At 43.3% G+C, this 20,336-nt stretch overlaps 1 protein-coding gene and 1 long non-coding RNA gene across 5 annotated transcripts in view; one reads left to right on the top strand and one right to left on the bottom strand.

The window, feature by feature from the left end:
* Adamts9 (a disintegrin-like and metallopeptidase (reprolysin type) with thrombospondin type 1 motif, 9) overlaps window positions 1-20,336 on the top strand; it is a 171,752-nt gene that overhangs the window by 56,647 nt on the left and 94,769 nt on the right. For all 4 annotated transcript variants that reach the window (XM_006505263.4, XM_006505261.4, XM_006505262.4 and 1 more), the window contains exons 15-22: window positions 1-118; window positions 368-463; window positions 6,802-6,968; window positions 7,055-7,184; window positions 7,834-7,960; window positions 14,804-15,014; window positions 15,352-15,516; window positions 17,705-17,869. In XM_006505263.4, the coding sequence (XP_006505326.1) occupies window positions 1-118; window positions 368-463; window positions 6,802-6,968; window positions 7,055-7,184; window positions 7,834-7,960; window positions 14,804-15,014; window positions 15,352-15,516; window positions 17,705-17,869 (1,179 nt within the window). The remainder of the gene's footprint in view (window positions 119-367; window positions 464-6,801; window positions 6,969-7,054; window positions 7,185-7,833; window positions 7,961-14,803; window positions 15,015-15,351; window positions 15,517-17,704; window positions 17,870-20,336) is intronic.
* On the bottom strand, window positions 3,378-18,447 carry Gm15737 (predicted gene 15737). The gene is made up of 2 exons (NR_169058.1): window positions 18,310-18,447; window positions 3,378-8,148 (listed from the first exon to the last, which is right to left on the bottom strand). It is a non-coding gene; the product is annotated as a predicted gene 15737 (long non-coding RNA).

The following is a 20,336-nucleotide window of genomic DNA, read 5'->3' as shown; positions in this document are numbered from 1 at the left end:
CAAGCTGGATGTGATCATATTTTAAACTCAAAGGCCCGGAAAGATAAATGTGGGATTTGTGGTGGAGATAATTCTTCATGCAAAACAGTGGCAGGAACATTTAACACTGTCCATTATGGTAAGAATCTGCTCCAAAGAATTGGGGGAAAGGAAACATTTAAACATAAATTGTTAACTTCAGGTAATATAGAAAAGTATTACTGTGAAGGGCAAAATCAGCCTTGCTGTGGTATATTATTAATCTGGCTATAAGGCATCTTGTAGTGGTAATTGTCTTTCTTCTTTGTTGCCTGCCTTTTATTTTATCCATCCTTAGAGAATGTGTAATGCTCAGCAGAATACTGATTTTCTGCCAAATTCTTTGCAGGTTACAATACTGTTGTCCGAATTCCGGCTGGTGCTACCAGCATTGACGTGCGTCAGCACAGCTTCTCAGGGAAGTCTGAGGATGACAACTACCTAGGTAAGAACACAGTCTTGACATTTACAGGAATTCTGAGTCTCCTTCTGGAGCAGTGGGGACTTGCTACTTCCTTCCTCCGTTTCACACAGCAAGCTTCCTTCCATAAAGAAGATGATCTTGAAAGCCACCATTTTATTTTTCTTCTTCTGAATATCCCCTCAGAATATTGACTCAGGGGTTATGTTGTTGTGGTGTTCAATAGCAAGGGATTTGCTCCAGATCTTATAAACATCCTCTGACTTTAGTATAGATGCCAGGGAGACCTTTAAAAACATGTGGCTGCTGGGTAACTGACTTGCAAATGTTTTCTTAGAAGCGTTATTTGATCAAAATTTTATGTTATCAGATCTACCCAGGAGCAGACTCTTTTTAGGTCTACTTGATCTTTTATTATGCCTGGTATGTATCTCCATTTCTCCTTTCCAAAAGAGTCTATCATGGCATCTGCTCTTTAAGCCACCATTGCAGAAGTCAGCCTATTTCGCTATGTTATAGGTATTTCAACTTTTTACCTTTCACATATATTCCTTACATCTAACCACACAATTATTTTATATCTTTTCTTATACTTAATCGCATAAGTAGTTCATATATATTTCTCATTTTTAAACCACAACACACCAAAGCCCTCTGTTCATTTCTTAGTAGCCTTCCAACCCAGACCAACTTCAACTTCTTGCTCTTCAAACCACCTTAAGTAATTTTCCCACTGCCCTGTGGGAGAGTGGGAGAGTGGTATGGGGAAGAGTGGAGTGACAGAGAGGGATTTTGCAGGTCACCTTGTATAACTAGGCTCCTCGGGCTTCGGGGCTTGGCCATAGCTGGTACTCGGCTGTAGAAGAAATCAAAGCTGTCTTACTGAGTAGTCCGTGTTTTAAAAAAGCAATTGATTTACTGTTTCTCCTAAAATGTGCTGGCTGGAATTCTATTTGCCCATCCGAGTGAAGCCTATAGAGGTCTACTCCAAATATTCAGACATGTTTGTTGAACTGGCTAATGAATATTTGTTGAATCAAATGAAAACTTACATCTGTATTTTCAAATGTCTGTAGGAGCTCGTGCATTCATAGCCTGGCATCTTACCCATGCTAACTTATGTGGGAGTCTGTGTCACCGTTCTGTAGTCACTTGCTATTGTGCACCAGCATCACTTTCAACATAACGAAACAGACTCAAATCACCAAACTCTATTTTCTTGAAGACTTCTTTTCATGGGTTGAGAAAGACAAGAAGCAGAAACCTAGTAAGCATGGTGGTCCATACTGGAAGAAGGTGATAAATGGTATTAGAAAATCCAAGCAGCACACAGAAAGTGGATTACAAGGATAAGGTGGAGATGAAACATTTACAGCGTAGGGATAGACCATTAAAGTTGTTGTAGGTGAAGGAAGTCTTCGTAAAGTCTTTGGGTATGTGTATGTGAAGACGGCAGTGGAATGTGTGTGTGTGTGTGTGTGTGTGTGTGTGTGTGTGTGTGTGTGTGTGTGTGTGTGTGCTTGCTCTATCTCTCTTATGATTCTTATCAGGACTCAGTGAAATGGTGTCTAGCCTGAGGGCCAGCAAATGATCTCTCTGAATCTGACAACCATACCACCTGGGCTTACAAGCCTTTAGACACACACACACACACACACACACCTACTTATTTGGGTGGGAGTAGGAGATGGGGGTTAGGTGAGTGTAGGTGGTTGTATTCCTGCCCTTAATGGTTGTGCAGCCACCATTCTGACTCATCATTCCCAGGCCCTCTTTGCAAAGTCTTTAAAGTTGAGCTACAGGAAGAGCAAGTCTGTGTGCTTGCTGCTGAATGGAAGGGTAGCATCTTAGGGCTAAATGGCTTTACAAAGACATCATGTTGAACCATGTAACTTCTGTAAGGACCTTGTTGTAAACTCTGAGGGGCACAGGAAGCTGCTGATGGTTTTGAGCTGCTGCTGCTGGACATGTTCAAAGGAATGTTGGGCTGTTATCTTGAGCATCTCTGGTTAGGAAGTTATATCAAGGATCCAAGAGAAGTCTAACATGGTGGTGTGGATCTTAACTCCAGCACAGGGGAGGGTGAGGCAGGATGGTGGTGAATTTGAGGCCATTCTGGGCTACATAGGAAGCTGTTGTCTCAAAAATTAAAAAGGACAAATAAAGAGCAAAGAGAAAGATGCTATGAAGAGGAATGCTGGTAGCTTGGCCTCAGTGAGGAACGTGGAGGTGATGTTGAGTGGTAGGGGTCTGTGTCTATCTTCAGTTTGGAGCTTTCTTGATTTGCTGATGGACTGATCCTGGTATAGGACGGGAAAAGAAGGGTCAGGGGCTCTTAGCACTGGGTCTAGTCCCTTGCCATCTATGAGTATAACATGATGGCAGGCACTGTAATCCCAGCACTCAGGAGATACAGTCAGGGGGATCAGAAGTTCAAGGTTGCTTCAGTTACATAGTGAGTTTAAGGCTAGTCTAGGCTACATGAGACCCACTCAGAAAAAGAAAGAAAGGGAAAAGAGGAGTAGGGAGGGAAGAAGAGGGAAAAAGACAAAGGGCAGCGCTGTGCTAGAGTCAATGGAGAGAAAAATTCTCAGGTTTGGACCTAAGCAATGGGAAGGAGGCAGTTACTATCATGGAGATAGGACTTGTTACTTATTCATCCACACAATCACAGTAGTTCAAGGTCAGGGCTGTTGCCAGCATCTTTAGCTCTTGATGCAACGCACATATGAGAAACCTTGAGTAAACACTTGCTGGATTGCTAAACAGCCATTGCTAGTGCTTCATAGAAAATGGAATTCTCTTGGAGATAAAGGTTCACCTTCTTCAAAAGGCTACAAAGCCTAATTTGGAATTAATTGCTAAACAGCTGCATTTGCTTTTTAACACCACATATTAAATTGAGTGGTAGCTTTACAAGAAAATGAACAGGACTGGGTTGTAGCTCAATTATGAACCATGTGTTTACAATTGAACATTTATTTGGCCTTAGGTTCTGCGACACAGACAGACATATAAACATGCATATGCACAGGGATGGATACACACACATGCATGAATTAAAATAAGATAATTAACAGGCTTCTGGAAACCACCTTCAAGTTACTTTTGGGGAATCCCACATTTCCCATTCTACAACTGCATGAAATATGTCAGGCATTTCCCTCCTCCACATACTTAGTTATAAATCCGAGCTTGTAGTGGTTTTTATGTTCTGAGTTCATCCTAATTAAGTTAAAGAACATGGCATGAAGTGTCCCTTATAAATTAATTTCTTGAGAGCCAAAAACCATGTTGAATCCTTTCGTCCCTCTGTTCCAAAGGAAGAAGGTTCTCTTCTATTTTCCTTGGGAAAATAACTTCTGTCCAAGTACTGTCCGCCTCGGTTCTGTTGATTGCAACCAGCACGTGCGAGGCGGTTGAGCAGAGCCTGCTGACAATCTTTTTTTCTTTCCTGGGCATTTCTTAATCTCCCCGTGAAAGAATGAGAAGAAAGTTAAAGGGGACGGGTCAGCAGGAACGGGCCGTATGGGCAAGCCACTGCTACGCCCAAGGCAAGCCTCTCTGAAAGCAAATGTGGAGTGTGCAAGCATTGATGGCAAGTCACAGCCCACTGAGTGTGAAGACAGACCTCTGAGGGAGCCTCACAATGGCTCTTTAAGAAGCTCTGGTTCGTAAGGAGGATCTGGTGTCACCCAGGCTAGAGTGTGTGCATATTCACCCTTAGCTTGAAGCAAGGGGCTATGTATTAGCAGATCCCTTTAGATACTTTACAGCCAACCACCCTGTTCTGCTGAATTCAGTCATTGCGTTCTGTTACTAAGCAACCTTCATCCTTATTCCCAATAGCTGTGTGAAGACTGGTCAAGTCTCCCACTTTCCCTGTGTGTTTTGAGGAGGAATTCTTTTCTAGTAGAACCTCTGCAGCAGCCTAGTTCTGATGGCGGAGGAGCAGCAACTCAGGAAATTAGCTTCCCTAATCTCATTAGCAGGAGGTGGAGCAGGGGACTCTGGATTTGGGGAAAGAGTTTGTTTCTCTGAGGTACTGAAGCAGAAAGCCTGCCAGTCAAAGGTCACCTTCCAAGCGGATCCCTCTTGTTGGGTTAAAACCATGTTGCACTGCCCCTGCCTTGTTCCTCTCTCTTCAGGAGATGTAACCATTTTTGTGATACTTACTTGCCTCTGGGATGCTTAGCCCTGGATTTAATTCTGGCTGTGGGAAATCACTCATCCATGCAGTACAAGAGAAAACTAGAGTTTTAGTTCATTGATACCTTTGTGTAAGTCTGTGGACATACCATTTATAGGAGCAAATCTTGAGAAGGGTTTTACATTATTTGAGATCTTGTCTGGCTGTGCACTCACCACTAACTGGCATAAGAAACAGGCAGTGAGGAGCGGCCTTCCCCTAGTTCTGTTAGAAGCAAGAGAAGCAGCTGAAGCCACAGGAAGAGACTTGGGGATTAACACAGAAGAGACCATGTTCTTTAAAACAAAGCCAGATTGATGTTCAATTTATAACTCTGGCATGGGGCACTTCATTCTCCCGTTTGGAGTAGCTAGTGTATGACTTATGACGGTATCGTCAGTACATCATGCTATCATGTACAAGTGATCTGACTTTGGAACCACCCTAGGGCGCCAAGGGAACAATCACATTTCTCTGTGACCCACTGGAAACCCTGCATCTCACTCAGCTGGCAGGTCTCCAGCTTCTGGGGCCAAGAGTGAGTGAGATGTGGTTTTCTGAGGTTCACACCAGCTAGGGAAATAAGTCTCAGGATGGAAGTGTTTTATCCTCTTCTCAGGGGTGTCAGCTTCAGTCACTCTTAACAGCATCTTTCACTGGCCTACTAAGGGTTGGGGTCTTAGGGTTCAAAGAGGTGAGCTGTGAAGTGGTTTTAACTGTACGAAAAGGTTCCTGCAGTTTAGCAAAACACACCAAGCTGTTAAAGAGCTTAGCCTGAGCGTATCTTGGTTCTATTTGTAAACAAGAGGAAGAATGAATGAGCGAATTTACCTTCTTGACAAATGTTTGCTGGCTCTCTGCTTTGGGCAATTTGAGTGTCTCACAAGCTGTGGAGACAGAAGCTATCTGGCCTTGGTCAATGAACTTACTGGTTGGTAAATCGTGCTTTTCTCATTTGTACGTCCATATCTACAAATGTGTGGCATGCATTCACAGAGCAGCCTCACAGAGGTGTGATATGCAGTACACTGCAAGCTGCCTCTTACGAGTGGAGTGGCTGGCCATGTGGGAATGGGCTGCAGGTGCAGAAGACGGGCTTAAAATGAGGCCATGGTAGTGTATGGCAAGTGCTAAAGAAAAGTGATCTCGCCAGGTTTTAAAAGCTACATATGTTTTTTAACATTTTATGTATTTAATTTAAGTGACATGCACGTGCCACTGTATGTATATGAAGGTCAGAGGACAACTCGAGGGAACAAGTTCTCTCCTTCCATGTGGCTCCTGGGGACTGAACTCAGTTTGTAAGGCTTGGCAGCGGGTCTCTTTCCCTGCTGAGCCACCTTGCTATCCCTCACTGAGATTTCCATCTTTAGAAAGTTAATCTAAAAAGCATGAAAGTATCTCTCTCCTGTGTTATACCTAACCAAATTACATTTTAATTTAGATCATGCACTGGCTGTTGGAGTGGAAAGTAGAGTGATGCACAGAGATATGTTCACATAAATTGTCCAGTCAAATCAGGTGCTTGAAGGTATTGCGTTCTTAGGATTCAGTTCAATGACAAACTGAAATGTAGTCATTTTAGAGAGAATCTCTGGTTATCCCAGGCATTGTGGCTACTGCTCTGAACCCCACCACTCAGGAGGCAGAGGCTGGGGCAGTGCTGCAAGTTTGAGACCAGAGTGAGAAACAGTGAATTTAGCCCACTAAAATACAATGCTTTTCTGCTGTTGCTGTTGCTGTTGTCTGATACACACAGCGGCATATGTGTGTATCAGATTTTAATACCTCAGCCTCTGTCTATAATCCTGCGACTGTTGCTGTTGTATAATTAACTTCAGAATACTGAGGACTTCTATATAATATTTCTCTTAGTTTACATAGAAACCACCATAGGTAGGTGGTTTTCTTTATCTCCATTTATAAATAAAGAAACTGAGACCAAGAAGGATTGATGGCCCAAGGTCACATAGCTAGCACATGGAAACCAAGACTGTGGAATCATGGCCTGGCTGACAAGCCTGAAGTCTTCTCTTCTGCCAGCCTCTGCCAATCAGGCTGTTCTTATCTATCTATCTATCTATCTATCTATCTATCTATCTATCTATCTAACTATTTTCAACACAGCTGGTCACTGGCAGCACCTCACCCAATTCCCTTTTCCCATCTACAGCTTTATCAAACAGTAAAGGTGAATTCCTGCTAAATGGAGACTTTGTTGTCTCCATGTCCAAAAGGGAGGTCCGCGTGGGGAGCGCCGTCATTGAGTACAGCGGATCGGACAATGTGGTGGAAAGACTGAACTGTACGGACCGTATCGAGGAAGAACTTCTCCTTCAGGTAAACACTGGGATGGTGGCCAGTGGCTCTCTCCTCTTAGCACTGCAGGCCAGCAGACTTCTTCCCAATCTCTCCACACATTGCAGGTGTTGTCCGTGGGAAAGCTGTATAACCCAGATGTGCGGTACTCATTCAATATTCCCATTGAGGACAAACCTCAGCAATTTTACTGGAACAGTCACGGGCCGTGGCAAGCATGCAGCAAGCCCTGCCAAGGTATGCTCAAGGGTTTCCAGCTTCTATGGGTTTGAGGATGGGGAGGGGGGAGGCGTAGGCATGAGGGGCTCTGTTTCATTTATCTACTTGTTTACTGATTTTTTTTTAAGAACAGCTATGTATATACAATCCAAAAACCTTTCTAGCTGCATGCATCTTCTCACTTCTTTTACTCAGACCTTTCTGGTTGTTTCTGTTGTCAAGTTGAATTTTATAAGATTCAGGTCATGTCAGGTCACACTGCATTTTCTTCTAAGAAGTTTGAGTGTATGTGTGAAGCCACGCAGAATCAATACTGCCACTTTAATTTTCTATCATGTGGCTTTACGGGTCATAATTTTTATTAGTTTTGTTTCTTTTTGTTAAATTAACGTCAGCAAACTATAGCAGCAGGGTCAAATTCAGCCCCACCCTCTTTTTATTAATACAGTTTTATTAAAGCCGGGATACTCCGAGTTGTTAGCAGTCTGTCTATGGCCAGCTGGTTTTGTCCTGTCCTGGTTGAGTTAAGTGTGGCAGAGATCATACGGCCAACTCGATTGAAAATACTGCCTAGCCTTTGCTAGTAAGTGTGGGAGAGTCAGTCCTTGATCTTGGTAATTTAGAGCAGGTTATTTCCTCAGCAATAATGTGCCTACTCTTTGCTTAGGGGAGCGGAGACGAAAACTTGTTTGCACCAGGGAGTCTGATCAGCTAACCGTTTCTGATCAAAGATGTGACCGGCTGCCCCAGCCAGGACCTGTCACTGAAGCGTGCGGCACAGACTGTGACTTGAGGTGCGGCCTCTGTTTTCCTTGTATCTTTCTTCCGGAGTCAGTGGGCTTGAGGGGAGATTCTGTGGGGGATGCGATGGAGACAAGAGTTGCCAGTCTTTTCCTAGCCTTGCCAGTGTTTTCCTCACACAAGCTCCAGCCAGTTCTGAAACTGTTTAGCCGAGATCCATCACTCTGGATTTCTTGTTCTCCTAAGAATTAAAAATAGTTAACAGAGCAGAGCACTGGTACAAAAACAACTTGATCTTCACAACCCAGTGATTAGGTTTTGGCCTTACCATCGAGTCAGACTTTATGTAAGGGAATACCCATGGTGTTCCCTTCCCATCCAGAGCAGACACTGTGCAGAATTCTTTTGTGCATGAAAGTTTCAGTGTCTACATATATAAAACACATAAACACATGCACAAATCAGACAGAGAGACAGACAGACTGAGAGAGACAGAGAAGGAGACACAGAGAGAGGGGGGGACAAAGAGGGGGGGCAGAAAGAGAGGCAGAGACAGAGAGAGGCAGAAACAGAGAGGCAGAGAGACAGACACAGAGACAGAGAGACAGACACAGCCATAGAGAGAGAATATTATGCATTAATGTAGAGGCATGGAGGGAATGAGAAAAAATCTAAATATGACTGGCTAGGTATTCACGGAATTCTGTGTTTAAGAAAGGTATGGTATCTGATGGAAGAAATATTGAGAGGGTGGAAAATTCTAGAGTGTTTCTATTGCCTGGGAGGTTGACTGTGTATAAACATCCAACATCATGAGGGCTGTATTGTACAACCTGCATGCCAAGTCTGCAATTACTGTGGGAGACTATTGGCATAGACTAGCACTGGAGTGTGATAAGGTCTCTCCATTCACAAGAAGCGGAGTAAAGCACTTTGAAGTTCCACATCGCCATGCCAGGTCTTCGCAGTGTTAGCTGCCTGGTGTAGGAGTGCAGATTATAAGGTCCTCTTGTGTGTCCGAGAGAAGAAAGTGCCACGATCAATTAATAGTGTTCTGTCCTAGGAGTCAGAGGGCCAGCAGTGACATGTGCATCATAGATCTTCCAGTCCTGACCTGAGGCTCTGACTTCAAAACCAGGCACTTTCCACTCTACCACACATTTTCTGAGGCTGTTATCACTAAATGGGTTGCTCTGTGGCTTCTCAAAACATATGGACAGAAGTCACTGTCAAAGTAAGATGTTAAAAAGTTAGTTAAAAGAAAAGGAAAGGAAAGGAAACGTTTGGCAGTACTACTTTATTTTAGATAGTGTCCATATAAATCTATTTGCTTCAGTCAATTGAGTTACACTAGTTAAGGTAGAATTAAGGAGTCCTTTCATGGGAAATTAAGTTGAAGAGTCACTGAATTCTTGCACAACTTCCTTGAGATGCAAGGTTAACAAGCTGAGTAAGATTGCATTCTCGGATCGCCTTAAATCCAGCCATCGTGACATCTACCATTCTGCAAGTAAATATGGTGGAATAGGCCACCTTTAAGATCTGGGTTTGTGTTTGTCTGTTGTGTTTGTTGTTGTTGTTGCTTTCACAGAAGTGGACTTGGGACCTAGAGAATTATACATGTTAGGCAAGTGTTCTGCCTTTGAGTTAACCCCAACTTTCTTTCTACATTTTAAGATAGGGTCTCACTAAGCTGAGAACTATTTTTAACAGCTATATATAATATCCCCAGAGTAATAGGATGGGTTTTATGATTCTATTAATACAATTAATAAACCTATACTTTTTTCAGTTACTACTACTTCTATTGTCTTAGTCATTGTGCTATTGCTATGAAGAGACACCATGACCAAGGCAACTCTTATAAAAGAAAGCATTTAATTGGCCCTTGCTTACAGTTTCAGAGGCTTAGTCCATTATCATCACAGCAGGAAGCATGGCTGTAGGTAGGTAGATAGGCATAGTGCTAAGAGCTATATTCTGATCTTTAGGTGTATGTGTGTGGCGGTGGGGCTGACATGACTTTTTGAGCATCCCAGTGACACACTTCTTCCAAAAAGGCCACACTCAACTCAAACAAGGCCACACCTCCTGATCCTTCTCAAATAATGCTGCTCCCTGATGACATTCAAATAGATGAGCCAATGGGGGCCATTCTTATTCAAACCACAACAACCACAGCATAGATTTTATCATTATTTTATATATCAAAATATTAACCCTGACTGCTGCTATGCAGATTGCTTCAGATCACACTGGATGGCGTAACAGCCGAGGCTTAAATGTGGCCCATCCAATGGGAGAGGCTGTGTACTTCAGTTCCGGAACAAAGCTGCCTCTATTCCTACTTTGTTAATGCTGTAGGATGATAGACATGCACCCCATTCTGCCATGCCATATATGAGGAATTAATCTCTCCCAGTGTGTGTCCTGCCTCATCTGTTCATCCACACTGGGACTCCACTGTCTGACTCAGACTGGGGCTAGTCACATCCTGAATGGCACATGCAGTGTCTGTAGGTCTGCTACCTTGAACATGAAACCTCCTACTCTTACAGTGGCAATGAGTGTGAGTCTGTACGAAGCATCTCAAGAAACAGAATGTGTGAAATCAACCAAATGGTATTCAATAATCCTATTCCAAGCTTATCCAGCAAATAGCCTTTTTAAAGAGGAGGTAATGTCTGCACTGTTACTTCAAGAACCAAATACTTGTCTCTTTAAGCAATCTTAAGATGAGTCACAACTCAGCATGCGATGGCTCTGGTTTCTCCTGCAGTAGACACCATGGAGCATAATATTCACACAGATCTTAAAAGTCAGTGCAGGAAAGGTAGACTCAGCTCGGAAGAGTGTTACATTGGGCTGCACAGACTATCGCAAGGGTGCTGCCTTCTCATTGGCTGATTTTTAAAGTGAGCTGAAACTCTGTGAGGGAAGTAGGGAAATAGGGGCAGGAAGATGGAGAGTCTGAAACTCGCCTAAGCTAAACTGTAAGACCCTGTCTCTCAAAAACCAAAGGCCTAGGCTGCAGCCTGAACAAGCACGGATGAGGGCTGGGGTCTGCTCTTCAGCTCTGCAGAAAATTAAGAGAAGGAGGCAAAAATAGAAGTTTCTTGGAGACTCAAATGCCAAGGATGGCATAGTCATAATAATAATAATGGCTAATTTATTGTGTATCCTTCACAGGTGTTAGACGCTACTCTCCCCACCTTGTTCCACCTGATCCCCCCCACCTAGTGATCGACTCAGGCTCTCTGCTCATAAGCATGAGAGCTTCCATTCATACCCAACATTTGCTGATTAAATAGTACAGACTGATTTTTGTTTATATTCTTGTCATAATACCAGATAAAACTTCAGCCTGAATTTTCTATTCTGATCAATAGCAAGGTCAATGTGTTATTATTCTCTATATTCCCCATTTACCCATTTAGAATCAACTTTTAAACACTTTTTTTTTTGGTGTGGAAACTCTGCCGGAGGCCAAGTGGGGACAAGAGCCGGAAGCACAGAGCTGAGTGGCCAAAGCAGTTGTGATTGTAGATAAGAAGGAGAGGGGGCTTCTTCATCCCTGCCTCCTCATAGAGGTAGCAGATCTGAGTGTGGAGGAAGTCAAACACTGAGGGCAGAAAGAGTTCAGGGTTAGCTTTAGAACCACACAAAGGGGCAGACGTGTGCTTGTGCCTAAAAGTCAGCGAACAACTGTGGCTTTCAGTCAGTGCTCAGGTGATCTCACGACTGGCTCACTGCTGGCTTTTTTCTGACTGTTGGGGAAATTAAAGGTCCCTGCTAAAATATGCGGAGACACAAACCAAGCCTATGGAAGATGTACTGTCCCTTTTGTCCACCTGACAGTCCGTCTAATCAAGACTCATGCTGAAATCTGGCCAATCAGCTGTGAGCACAACTGAGCGAACAGAGAGGGAATGGTTACTGGTTGGTCACACTCCAACGTAGTTTCTCCCAGGCATGTTCATGGGACCACCAGTCAGACGAAGCAACTCTTAACCTGTGTATTTGAGAAGCCCTCCAAAACATCGTCTTCCTCATATGGAGGCTCATGATACTGGTAAACATTGTGAAGCTTCAAAGACCTACAGTATAGAAGTCCATTTCTTCTGGTAGTTCTCAAAATCATTTAATCCAGCCCCCATTATCTACTCCTACACACATGTTACGTATTTATCTTGTTCTTACTTATTAGCATATTAAAACACAGATTTTATTTTACTTTTTCAGTGTTGGTGGCTGAACACAGCTCTTTTTGCCTACTGGGCAAGGGCTCTACCATTGAAGTATTTCCCCAGTCCTCAGATTTCTGAGGCAGGAGCTCTCTATGTATCTCAAGCTGGTTTTAAGCACCCTCATCTCTCTAGCTCCCACCTCCTAAGTACTGAGATACACACATACACCTGACTAGCAAATACTTTCCTGAAATATAATAATGAAATATAATAATAGCATTTTATTTCCCACAAAGTGAACTATGAACACACTGTACTGAAGAACAGGTCACGGTCCAGAAAGAATATAGAGCAAACTAGATTTAATTTAGAGTTTGATTATTTTTATAGATTCTTCTTGGGGATCTCTGCTTGGCCCCTGGGTCTTATGCGATGACAGGGAAGTGACTTTGGCAGCTGAACTGCAAAGTGCTTTCTTGTCAAGACATCTCCCTCCTTTCTCCAGATGGTAAATAGCCTTCCCCCAGGGAAGTGACCACGGAGGCCTGAGAAGGTAGCCAAAAATCAAAGTGCAGATGGAAGTTCCAGATGCCACTGTAGAACGAGTTCACCTTTTTTTTTTTTTTTGCCTCACTTCCTGTAGGAAGTGACAGTTTGCCCCAACTGGCCTGTGACAGGATGAGATAAAGGATGAGTTTATAAGTCCTCGTTTACTGTGTTAGAACAAAATCTCCCTGACGCTATTTCAGTGTAATGGAAAATCACAGCCCACTTTCCTTGCCAGTGGTCAACTCTGACCTACTTTTGGACATTACTTAGAAATTCCTTGATAAGCGTGTTGGCTTGAGTTCCTCTTTTTTCCCAACTCCTCCCCTAGACAGGTGTGTATGAGTGAACATTAGGACATTGAGAAGTGGCACACCTCCCAGTGGCTGAGATGAAGGGAATTAATAATGGGAGAGAAGATCCCCTGGAGGTTAGAAGAAAATTATCTTTTTCTAGATTTCCACATACATTTCAAAATCCTGATTTTAAAAACTGTGAATTAAACATTTTTTGCTTATGTTTTAAATTCAAGCACTCTGTTCCTGTTGTGTTATAGAAAATAAGAGTAGTCATTAGTATATACTGTGCACCTGATGTGTGTCAGAAGGCTTCGTTATGAATAATATCAGGGATGTAAAGGTGGCAAAGTCTGATGGATTCAAATCTAATTTTAAAAGTGTATAATGAGGGTTTGGGAGACAGTTCAGTTGTAAAGTGCTTCTGCAAGCACGGGGCCCTGAGCCCACTTTTAAAATGTCAAGTGCAATGGTGTAGCTGGGGATATAGTGGAACCCACTGGGCAGAGGAAGGTTCTTGGCCAACCAGCCTAGCAAAGTCTGAGTTTCCAGTGACAGGACAGGTCTCAGTGACAGTGCCTGTCTCAGAAAATAAGGTAAGACTAGTAAAATAGTTCAGAGCATAAAGACACATGTCCCAAACTTCATGACCTGAGTCGGGTCCTTGGAACTACATGGTGGAAGGTGAGGATTGTACTGTAACCTCTATACCTGGTATACACACACACACACACACACACACACACACACACACACTGTGATTAAAACAATAAGTAGAAGGAACCAGAGAAACAATACCTTTAGTGGCTTCCACATGTACCCATGCACACGTACACACATGCATACACACAGATACACAGGTTCATACATATAAACACAAACACACTGACATACATGTTCAGACACACAGTCATATCAGTCATATACACACTCACACACACACACACACACACACACACACACAATATCTGCTGTTCCAGATATTGTGTCCAGCTTTTGCATCTTTGCCTCTCTCTTCATGTGGTCATGACTGACCCCCATTTCTCTACTCTCTCCCTCTCTCTGCCTTTCTCTGCCTCTACTACTCTCTTAACTCCCCTCCCCATGCCCTGAATAAACTCTATTCTATACTAAAAAGCAAGCAAACAAACAAACAAACAAAAACATTTCCAGCCGTATGTGTGTGTGTGTGTGTGTGTAGTGTATACACACATGTGCAAGGGTGTGCACCTGCTTTCATCACTCTCTGCTTTATTCCTTTGAGACAGGGTCTCTTATTGATCCTGAAGCTGAGCTGATGGCCAATCCCCCCAAATTTAGTGTTTATTACAAAACAATAATAATAATAATAATAATAATAATAATAAATAATAACGCTCCTAGTGTATAGCACGTACACTTGAAAATTTTTAATTATTCCCCATATTATTCATTCCTGCATTATTATTATCAGAATAGTCGCTGAGTATTTACAAGCACGGACAGACAAAAAGAAGCATTCCACAGATGAGTTTCCCAAGAGCCAAGTGAAATACTTCATATAAAAATTGCTGTCCTTGCTTTGCTGAGTTCCAGTTTGTTTGTTTGTTTGTTTGTTTTCCTTTCTGCTGCTTGAATTTCAGACTAGCTGTACCAAGAGATTCTTCACAGACGTAGCATCTCTGGCTGTGGTTCTGTGACTTCCACGTACATTGACAGCCATGAAAATCACACGGATACCTTGGTCTGAACTTGGATTGTAACTGGCTGTGACTTTGAGCTGTCATCATATTTGAATGAAGAAAGAACGAACTCAGCTTTCTTACTAGTTGGATGTGACACTTGTGTTTAACACAAATGTTGGTTTTCCACCATTATTTATGTCTAGGTGGCACGTTGCCAGCAAGAGCGAATGCAGTGCCCAGTGTGGTTTGGGCTACCGTACTTTAGACATCCACTGTGCCAAATACAGCAGGATGGACGGGAAGACGGAGAAGGTGGATGACAGTTTCTGTAGCAGTCAACCCAGACCGAGTAACCAGGAGAAATGCTCAGGAGAGTGCAGCACAGGTGGATGGCGCTATTCAGCCTGGACCGAAGTAAGTTGGTTCTCATCTGAGAGTCCTGAATACCAAGTCTGATGAGTGATCATAGCTCCTTCTGGGACTGTGTTAAGAAACCCATTTAAACTGCATAGAGAGAGATCTGCAATTGATTTACGATGCCTTTTAAGTCAAGCTCTGAAAGGAAGGCTCCCCAGGTTAATTTGTAATGTCTGACTTGAATATAACATGAAGAAAAAACTAGACTTGGGTATGGTAGGACATTTATTTCTTAAGGGCTGAAAGAAACAACATAGCTTTGATTTTAAGCAGTCTTTGTAAAGAATTCAGAAATGCCTTATTTTCTTTTATTTTTTATTTTTAATGATCATAGTGTTCTAGAAGCTGTGATGGTGGTACCCAGAGAAGAAGAGCAATTTGTGTCAACACCCGCAATGATGTCCTGGATGACAGCAAATGCACACACCAGGAGAAAGTCGTAGTACAGAGCTGCAATGAGTTCTCCTGTCCCCATTGGAAAACAGGAGACTGGTCAGAGGTGAGAAAAGGAAGCCCTGGATCCTAGCTCAACTCAGATGACTCTGGATTCCCCAGCGTCGGGCGGAGGTGTAGACTACTGTATGGTTCTTCCATCTCACTCCCATTTGATTCTCCATTTCCATTACTACTGAAACCCTTTAGTCTGCCTAGGGCCTCAGAGTCACTAGGAGTTGGCTGGATCTTACAGCCCAGTAGCTTCTGCTGCTGACTTTAACGGAGTGGTTCTCCCCCTCCCCCACTTTGAGCTGTAAATCGTTGGCTGGAAATTGAGGCTTAATGAAGTGTGAGGTTAAAATAGTTTAGACATGAATCCAACAAAGAGGATTCCCATCTTCCTCGTCTTTGAAATAAGAGATTAGACCACCTGGCTTACACATCCAGTCACATGGGAGCGCTTGGTTAGGGGGAAGCCCAGGCTGAGTGTTTGAGAATAATAACTTCTCATCCCTTGCTTTATGAAGCTCAAGGCAACCCCATCTGTGCCCCGTATCTGGATCTTGGGATACAGTAGGCATCTTGTCTGTTAATGTAGCCCAACATTGTTACAGCCCAGTGAGAATCTCAGCAAGACGGCTCCTCACTTCACCTCCTTCAGCGGATGCAGGTGGTTGGGGAATAGACATCCCTTATTAACTGGACAGGTCAGAAATGTGGGGAAGCAAAGTTGCTACAACCACAGCTCCTACACACACACACACGCACACATACCCTTATCTCCCCCCAATGTGAGTGCAATGTAAACTGTGTATTTCAGGTGTCAGATCTGAACAAAATACCCCTAATGCTGCTGGAATGGTCAAGTATCGACACATGTCCTTACCTATGGCTGATTTGTGGTCACGTGATCAACAAACTTGGCGCTTTCCCAGTAGATTAAGCACTAAATCCTTGATTTTTTTTTTTAAAATATGATTGAAGATAGCAGGTTTACATTATACTTAGATAGCTAATACTTTAGTGTCCAGTTGTTCATGAAGCCAGGTGTGGTGGTATATATCTTTATTCCTACTCTTGGGAGATCAGGAATTCAAGACCACCCTTGGCTGTGTGTACTATAGTGAACTTAAGGCTTAGCCTGAGACTCATGAGACCCTCTTCTAAAAAAATAAAAAGTAAAGGAGAGGAAACTTTTATAGCAAACCCTGACTAAACGTGTGTTTGAATAAATACTGAACATACAGCCTAACTGTTCCAACACTTCGTTAACACTTAGTAACCTTGGATAAAAAGACTGGAATGGAAAGAGTAAAGAATTGAAGAAAACATTCAATTATTTTACTTTGTCTTTTGTACTTTTTAGGCATTTTTTAATTTTTCCAAAGTGAGCCCAAATAATAATGATAATTATATTTGACATACTTTTCTTTTTGAGAATGTCATACATGAATACTGTACGTGCTAGACACTTTAGTTTCTCTGAGTCAGAATTATTGTTACCCCCATTTTATAGATGTGAATATTGAGGCACAGAGACACTGTGACTTGGTTATAGAGGTGTCAAGTTGGTCGGACTTTTAATTCTTCACACTGAACCTCTGTAATGGAAAATCCTGACTTCTGTTTGTTTCTCAGAGCATGGTACTCTGCTTTTCTGTGTTTGAATCTGGCCATAATACAAAGGGAATAAGAAAAAAGATTCTGGAAAAAGAAAAGAAGGAGATGGGGGAAAGAGTGGAAGGAATGGGGCAGGAGCAGCTAGTGGGAGCAAATATGGATGAGAAGCATAGTGATAAATACTCATGAGAATTTCATAATGAAAACGAGTAAGAACCCAGAAAGGGGGTTGAGGATGTGGCTCAGTTGGAGGAGCATTTACCTCACACGCACAAAGCCCTAGGTTGGAACCCCAACAGCGTGTAGCCCAGACTTAGTGGGCACCACTACAATGACAGGAGGTGGGAAGTAGAGGCGAGAGGATCAGAATCTTCAGTGACCCTCAACCTCATGGGGAACTGGAGGCCAGCCTGGGCTTCAGGAGGCTGTGCCAGGATAAAAAGAAAGAGGGAAAGGAGAACGAGAACAGGATGAAAGGAAGCGGAGAGCAGTGGGTGTTTGCTCATTGCTGTTCAGTAGTGGGGAGGGGCCAGAGGTGGGAAGAGGCCACCTGCTCTCATTCGAGAACAGCCCCCACGGGCTCCAGCACATTGATCACAAGCAACCCTGATGGCCTCTGCTTTTCATTCCAGTGCTTGGTCACCTGTGGGAAAGGGCATAAGCACCGCCAGGTCTGGTGTCAGTTTGGCGAAGATCGATTAAGCGATAGAATGTGTGACCCTGAGGCCAAGCCGGAGCCCATGCAGACGTGTCAGCAGCCAGAGTGTGCAGCTTGGCAGGCGGGTCCCTGGGGACAGGTATTTTGAATGATAAGATTCTTAACTGCATTCTTTCCCCCCTTATCTGGAGAGGGGCATTCCAGTGGTGGGGTTTTACTGCTGCAGCTGCCACCGCCGCCGCTGCCGCCCGTGATGTTGTGACTTGGCCTGCACTGTGCTTGAGCAGCTCCAGATCCAGCACATGGGACTCAGTGGCTTGCTGTCCTGCATCCCTTCCAGAGTTACCTTGCCCTGCTGGAGCTGATTACTCCAGTTACAACTCCATGTGCAGGTTTTCACCCTGTTTTAAACTGCACACAAGTATTTAAACAAATTCACAACAGACGTGGCATCTGGCAGATGTAATTCTCCCCGGGGTGAGCCTCTGTGGGTATGTGATTCTGCCTGCCAGTGGAATTGGACCAGAATGTCTGGGCTGTGCTTTGGGAGGGATATTTCGGGAGGAATCCAAGACTCACCTCTCATAAATAAGTGAGATTCTTCAAATGTAGTCAGATCAAAGGGGTCCAGCATCCTAATCATCGGGTTGAGAATCTTTTCCTAGTCTTCTTGTGTGTAATGGGTTCCACATCTACCATTTCAAAAAGAGAGAGTGCACGTCCCCTGGGCCCAGTTTGCTCTTGGAATCTAGTCTTTCCTAATATAGAAGCAGGAGAGTGCTGTGTACTATTTAAGCAGCACTCCGAGTTCCCAGTAGAAGTGGAACAGCTGTCTGCTGTCACTTATGCAATCTGTTGAAGAATGACTCCCTCTGCCCCCCCCACCCCCCCCCCCCCACCCTGACCAGCCATGGCCACTCCTGTTCCTTAGCCTCTGTCTCCATTTCTAAACTTGCATGCAATACACAGGCAGCTTTGTAACTATGTCTCGGCCTTCCTCATCCTTACTGATACTGTCTTTAAAATTTGTCTTACATTTTTTTAACACTTAGTGTATGGGGGGAGTGTTAGAGAGGAGAGAGAGAGAGAGAGAGAGAGAGAGAGAGAGAGAGCTAGAGAGCTGTCTGTCGGGTACATGTGGAGGCTAAAAGACAGCTTACAGAGCTGGTTCCTCCCTCCACCATCTGGGTCCTAAGGACTCAAGTTGAGTCTTTATTTTGGAAGCAAGCACCTTTACCCACTGAGCCATTTTCAGACCCCCATACTGACACTTTTCTGCTAGAATCTTCTGCTCCAGAGATACTCCAGTCCAGTGGCAAATCATGTCTAAAGAAAGAAAGTCCCTTTATCCTTTCAAACAGTGTTTCTTATTGGTCCAAATAGCTATAGCATTGCCTGAGTAATGAGAGGCTGTTCACATACCTTGGGCTCACTCTCAGGAAGTGACTGCATATCTACTACAACTCAGACCAATTTCTCATCCATCTCTTGCCCATCTCTCTTACAAGGAATCTGGCCTTTCTCTAACTGATCATGCACCTTAGGCAAACACTCATATCTAAGGTATTAGAAAGAATTTACAAAATATGTGTTAGCAAAGAGGAAAAAAAATCAAACATACTGCTGACAGAGCACAGAAAAAAAAAACCCCAAAAAACCAAAAACATTTTTAAGCTTTGCATTGGAATTGTATTCTGCCTGTATTTTTGATTGAATAGAAACACAGGACATAAAATTGACTATCTTAAACAAATAGGTATTATTCACTGTATTCATGTTTTATGACCTCCATCTACTTTCAAACCATTTCCAGCACCCCAAAAGAAACCCTATATGCATTCAGCAATTATTTGCCATCCCCCTCTTTGTTAGCCTCTGGCAACCTCCCAGTTTGTATTTGGGGTCTGTGGATTTGCATAAGCTGGACTTTTCATAAGCATGGGCAGTTGCGTGTAACACACATCCTCTGTGGCTGGCTTCATTCACGCTACACAAAGCTTCACTCATCTGCAGAGGAGCATGTCTGATACTGCTTGCTGTCAACTTCTGAATCCTACCCCACTGTGTGGATGAGTGCCTAAAGTAGATATTTGGGTTCTCCCCACACTTTGACAACTATGAATTTTCTTGGCGTAAATGAACAATCATTTATCTTAGTGCTCAATGACACTTATTTGGAATCTGTTACCCAGGGATATAATTGCTGGCTCCTATAGTAACTCTGTGTTTAGATTTTTAACTTCCAAGTGGCTTTCCCTGGAGGCTGTCCCATGTTCCATCCTTCTAGCAATATATAAGCAATATACAATTTCTTTCCTATCATTGTCAACAGTAACTATTTTCCGTTTGAAATTGTAGCCCTCCTACTGAGGGTAAAGTATTGTCTCACTATGGTTTCTGCTCCTATTTCCCTAATAGAAAAAGATGTCAACCAATTGGCCATGTGTTTGTCACCATTTGAATGTTTTCTTTGAAGAAATGTCTAGTCAAACTTCCTGTCCATTTAAAAAGCTTAGAATGGGGCCTCTCTGTGGCTCTGTAGGCAGAGTGCTCTTCTAGCATGGGCCAAGTCCTGAGTTCATTCCTAGGACTGGCCATGGCACATA

The sequence above is a fragment of the Mus musculus genome, chromosome 6, assembly GCF_000001635.26.
Source record: "Mus musculus strain C57BL/6J chromosome 6, GRCm38.p6 C57BL/6J".
In the NCBI taxonomy this organism is placed as follows: Eukaryota; Metazoa; Chordata; class Mammalia; order Rodentia; family Muridae; genus Mus; species Mus musculus.
Note: the sequence above shows the minus strand (reverse complement) of the source record. Positions and strands in the feature narration are given on the sequence as shown.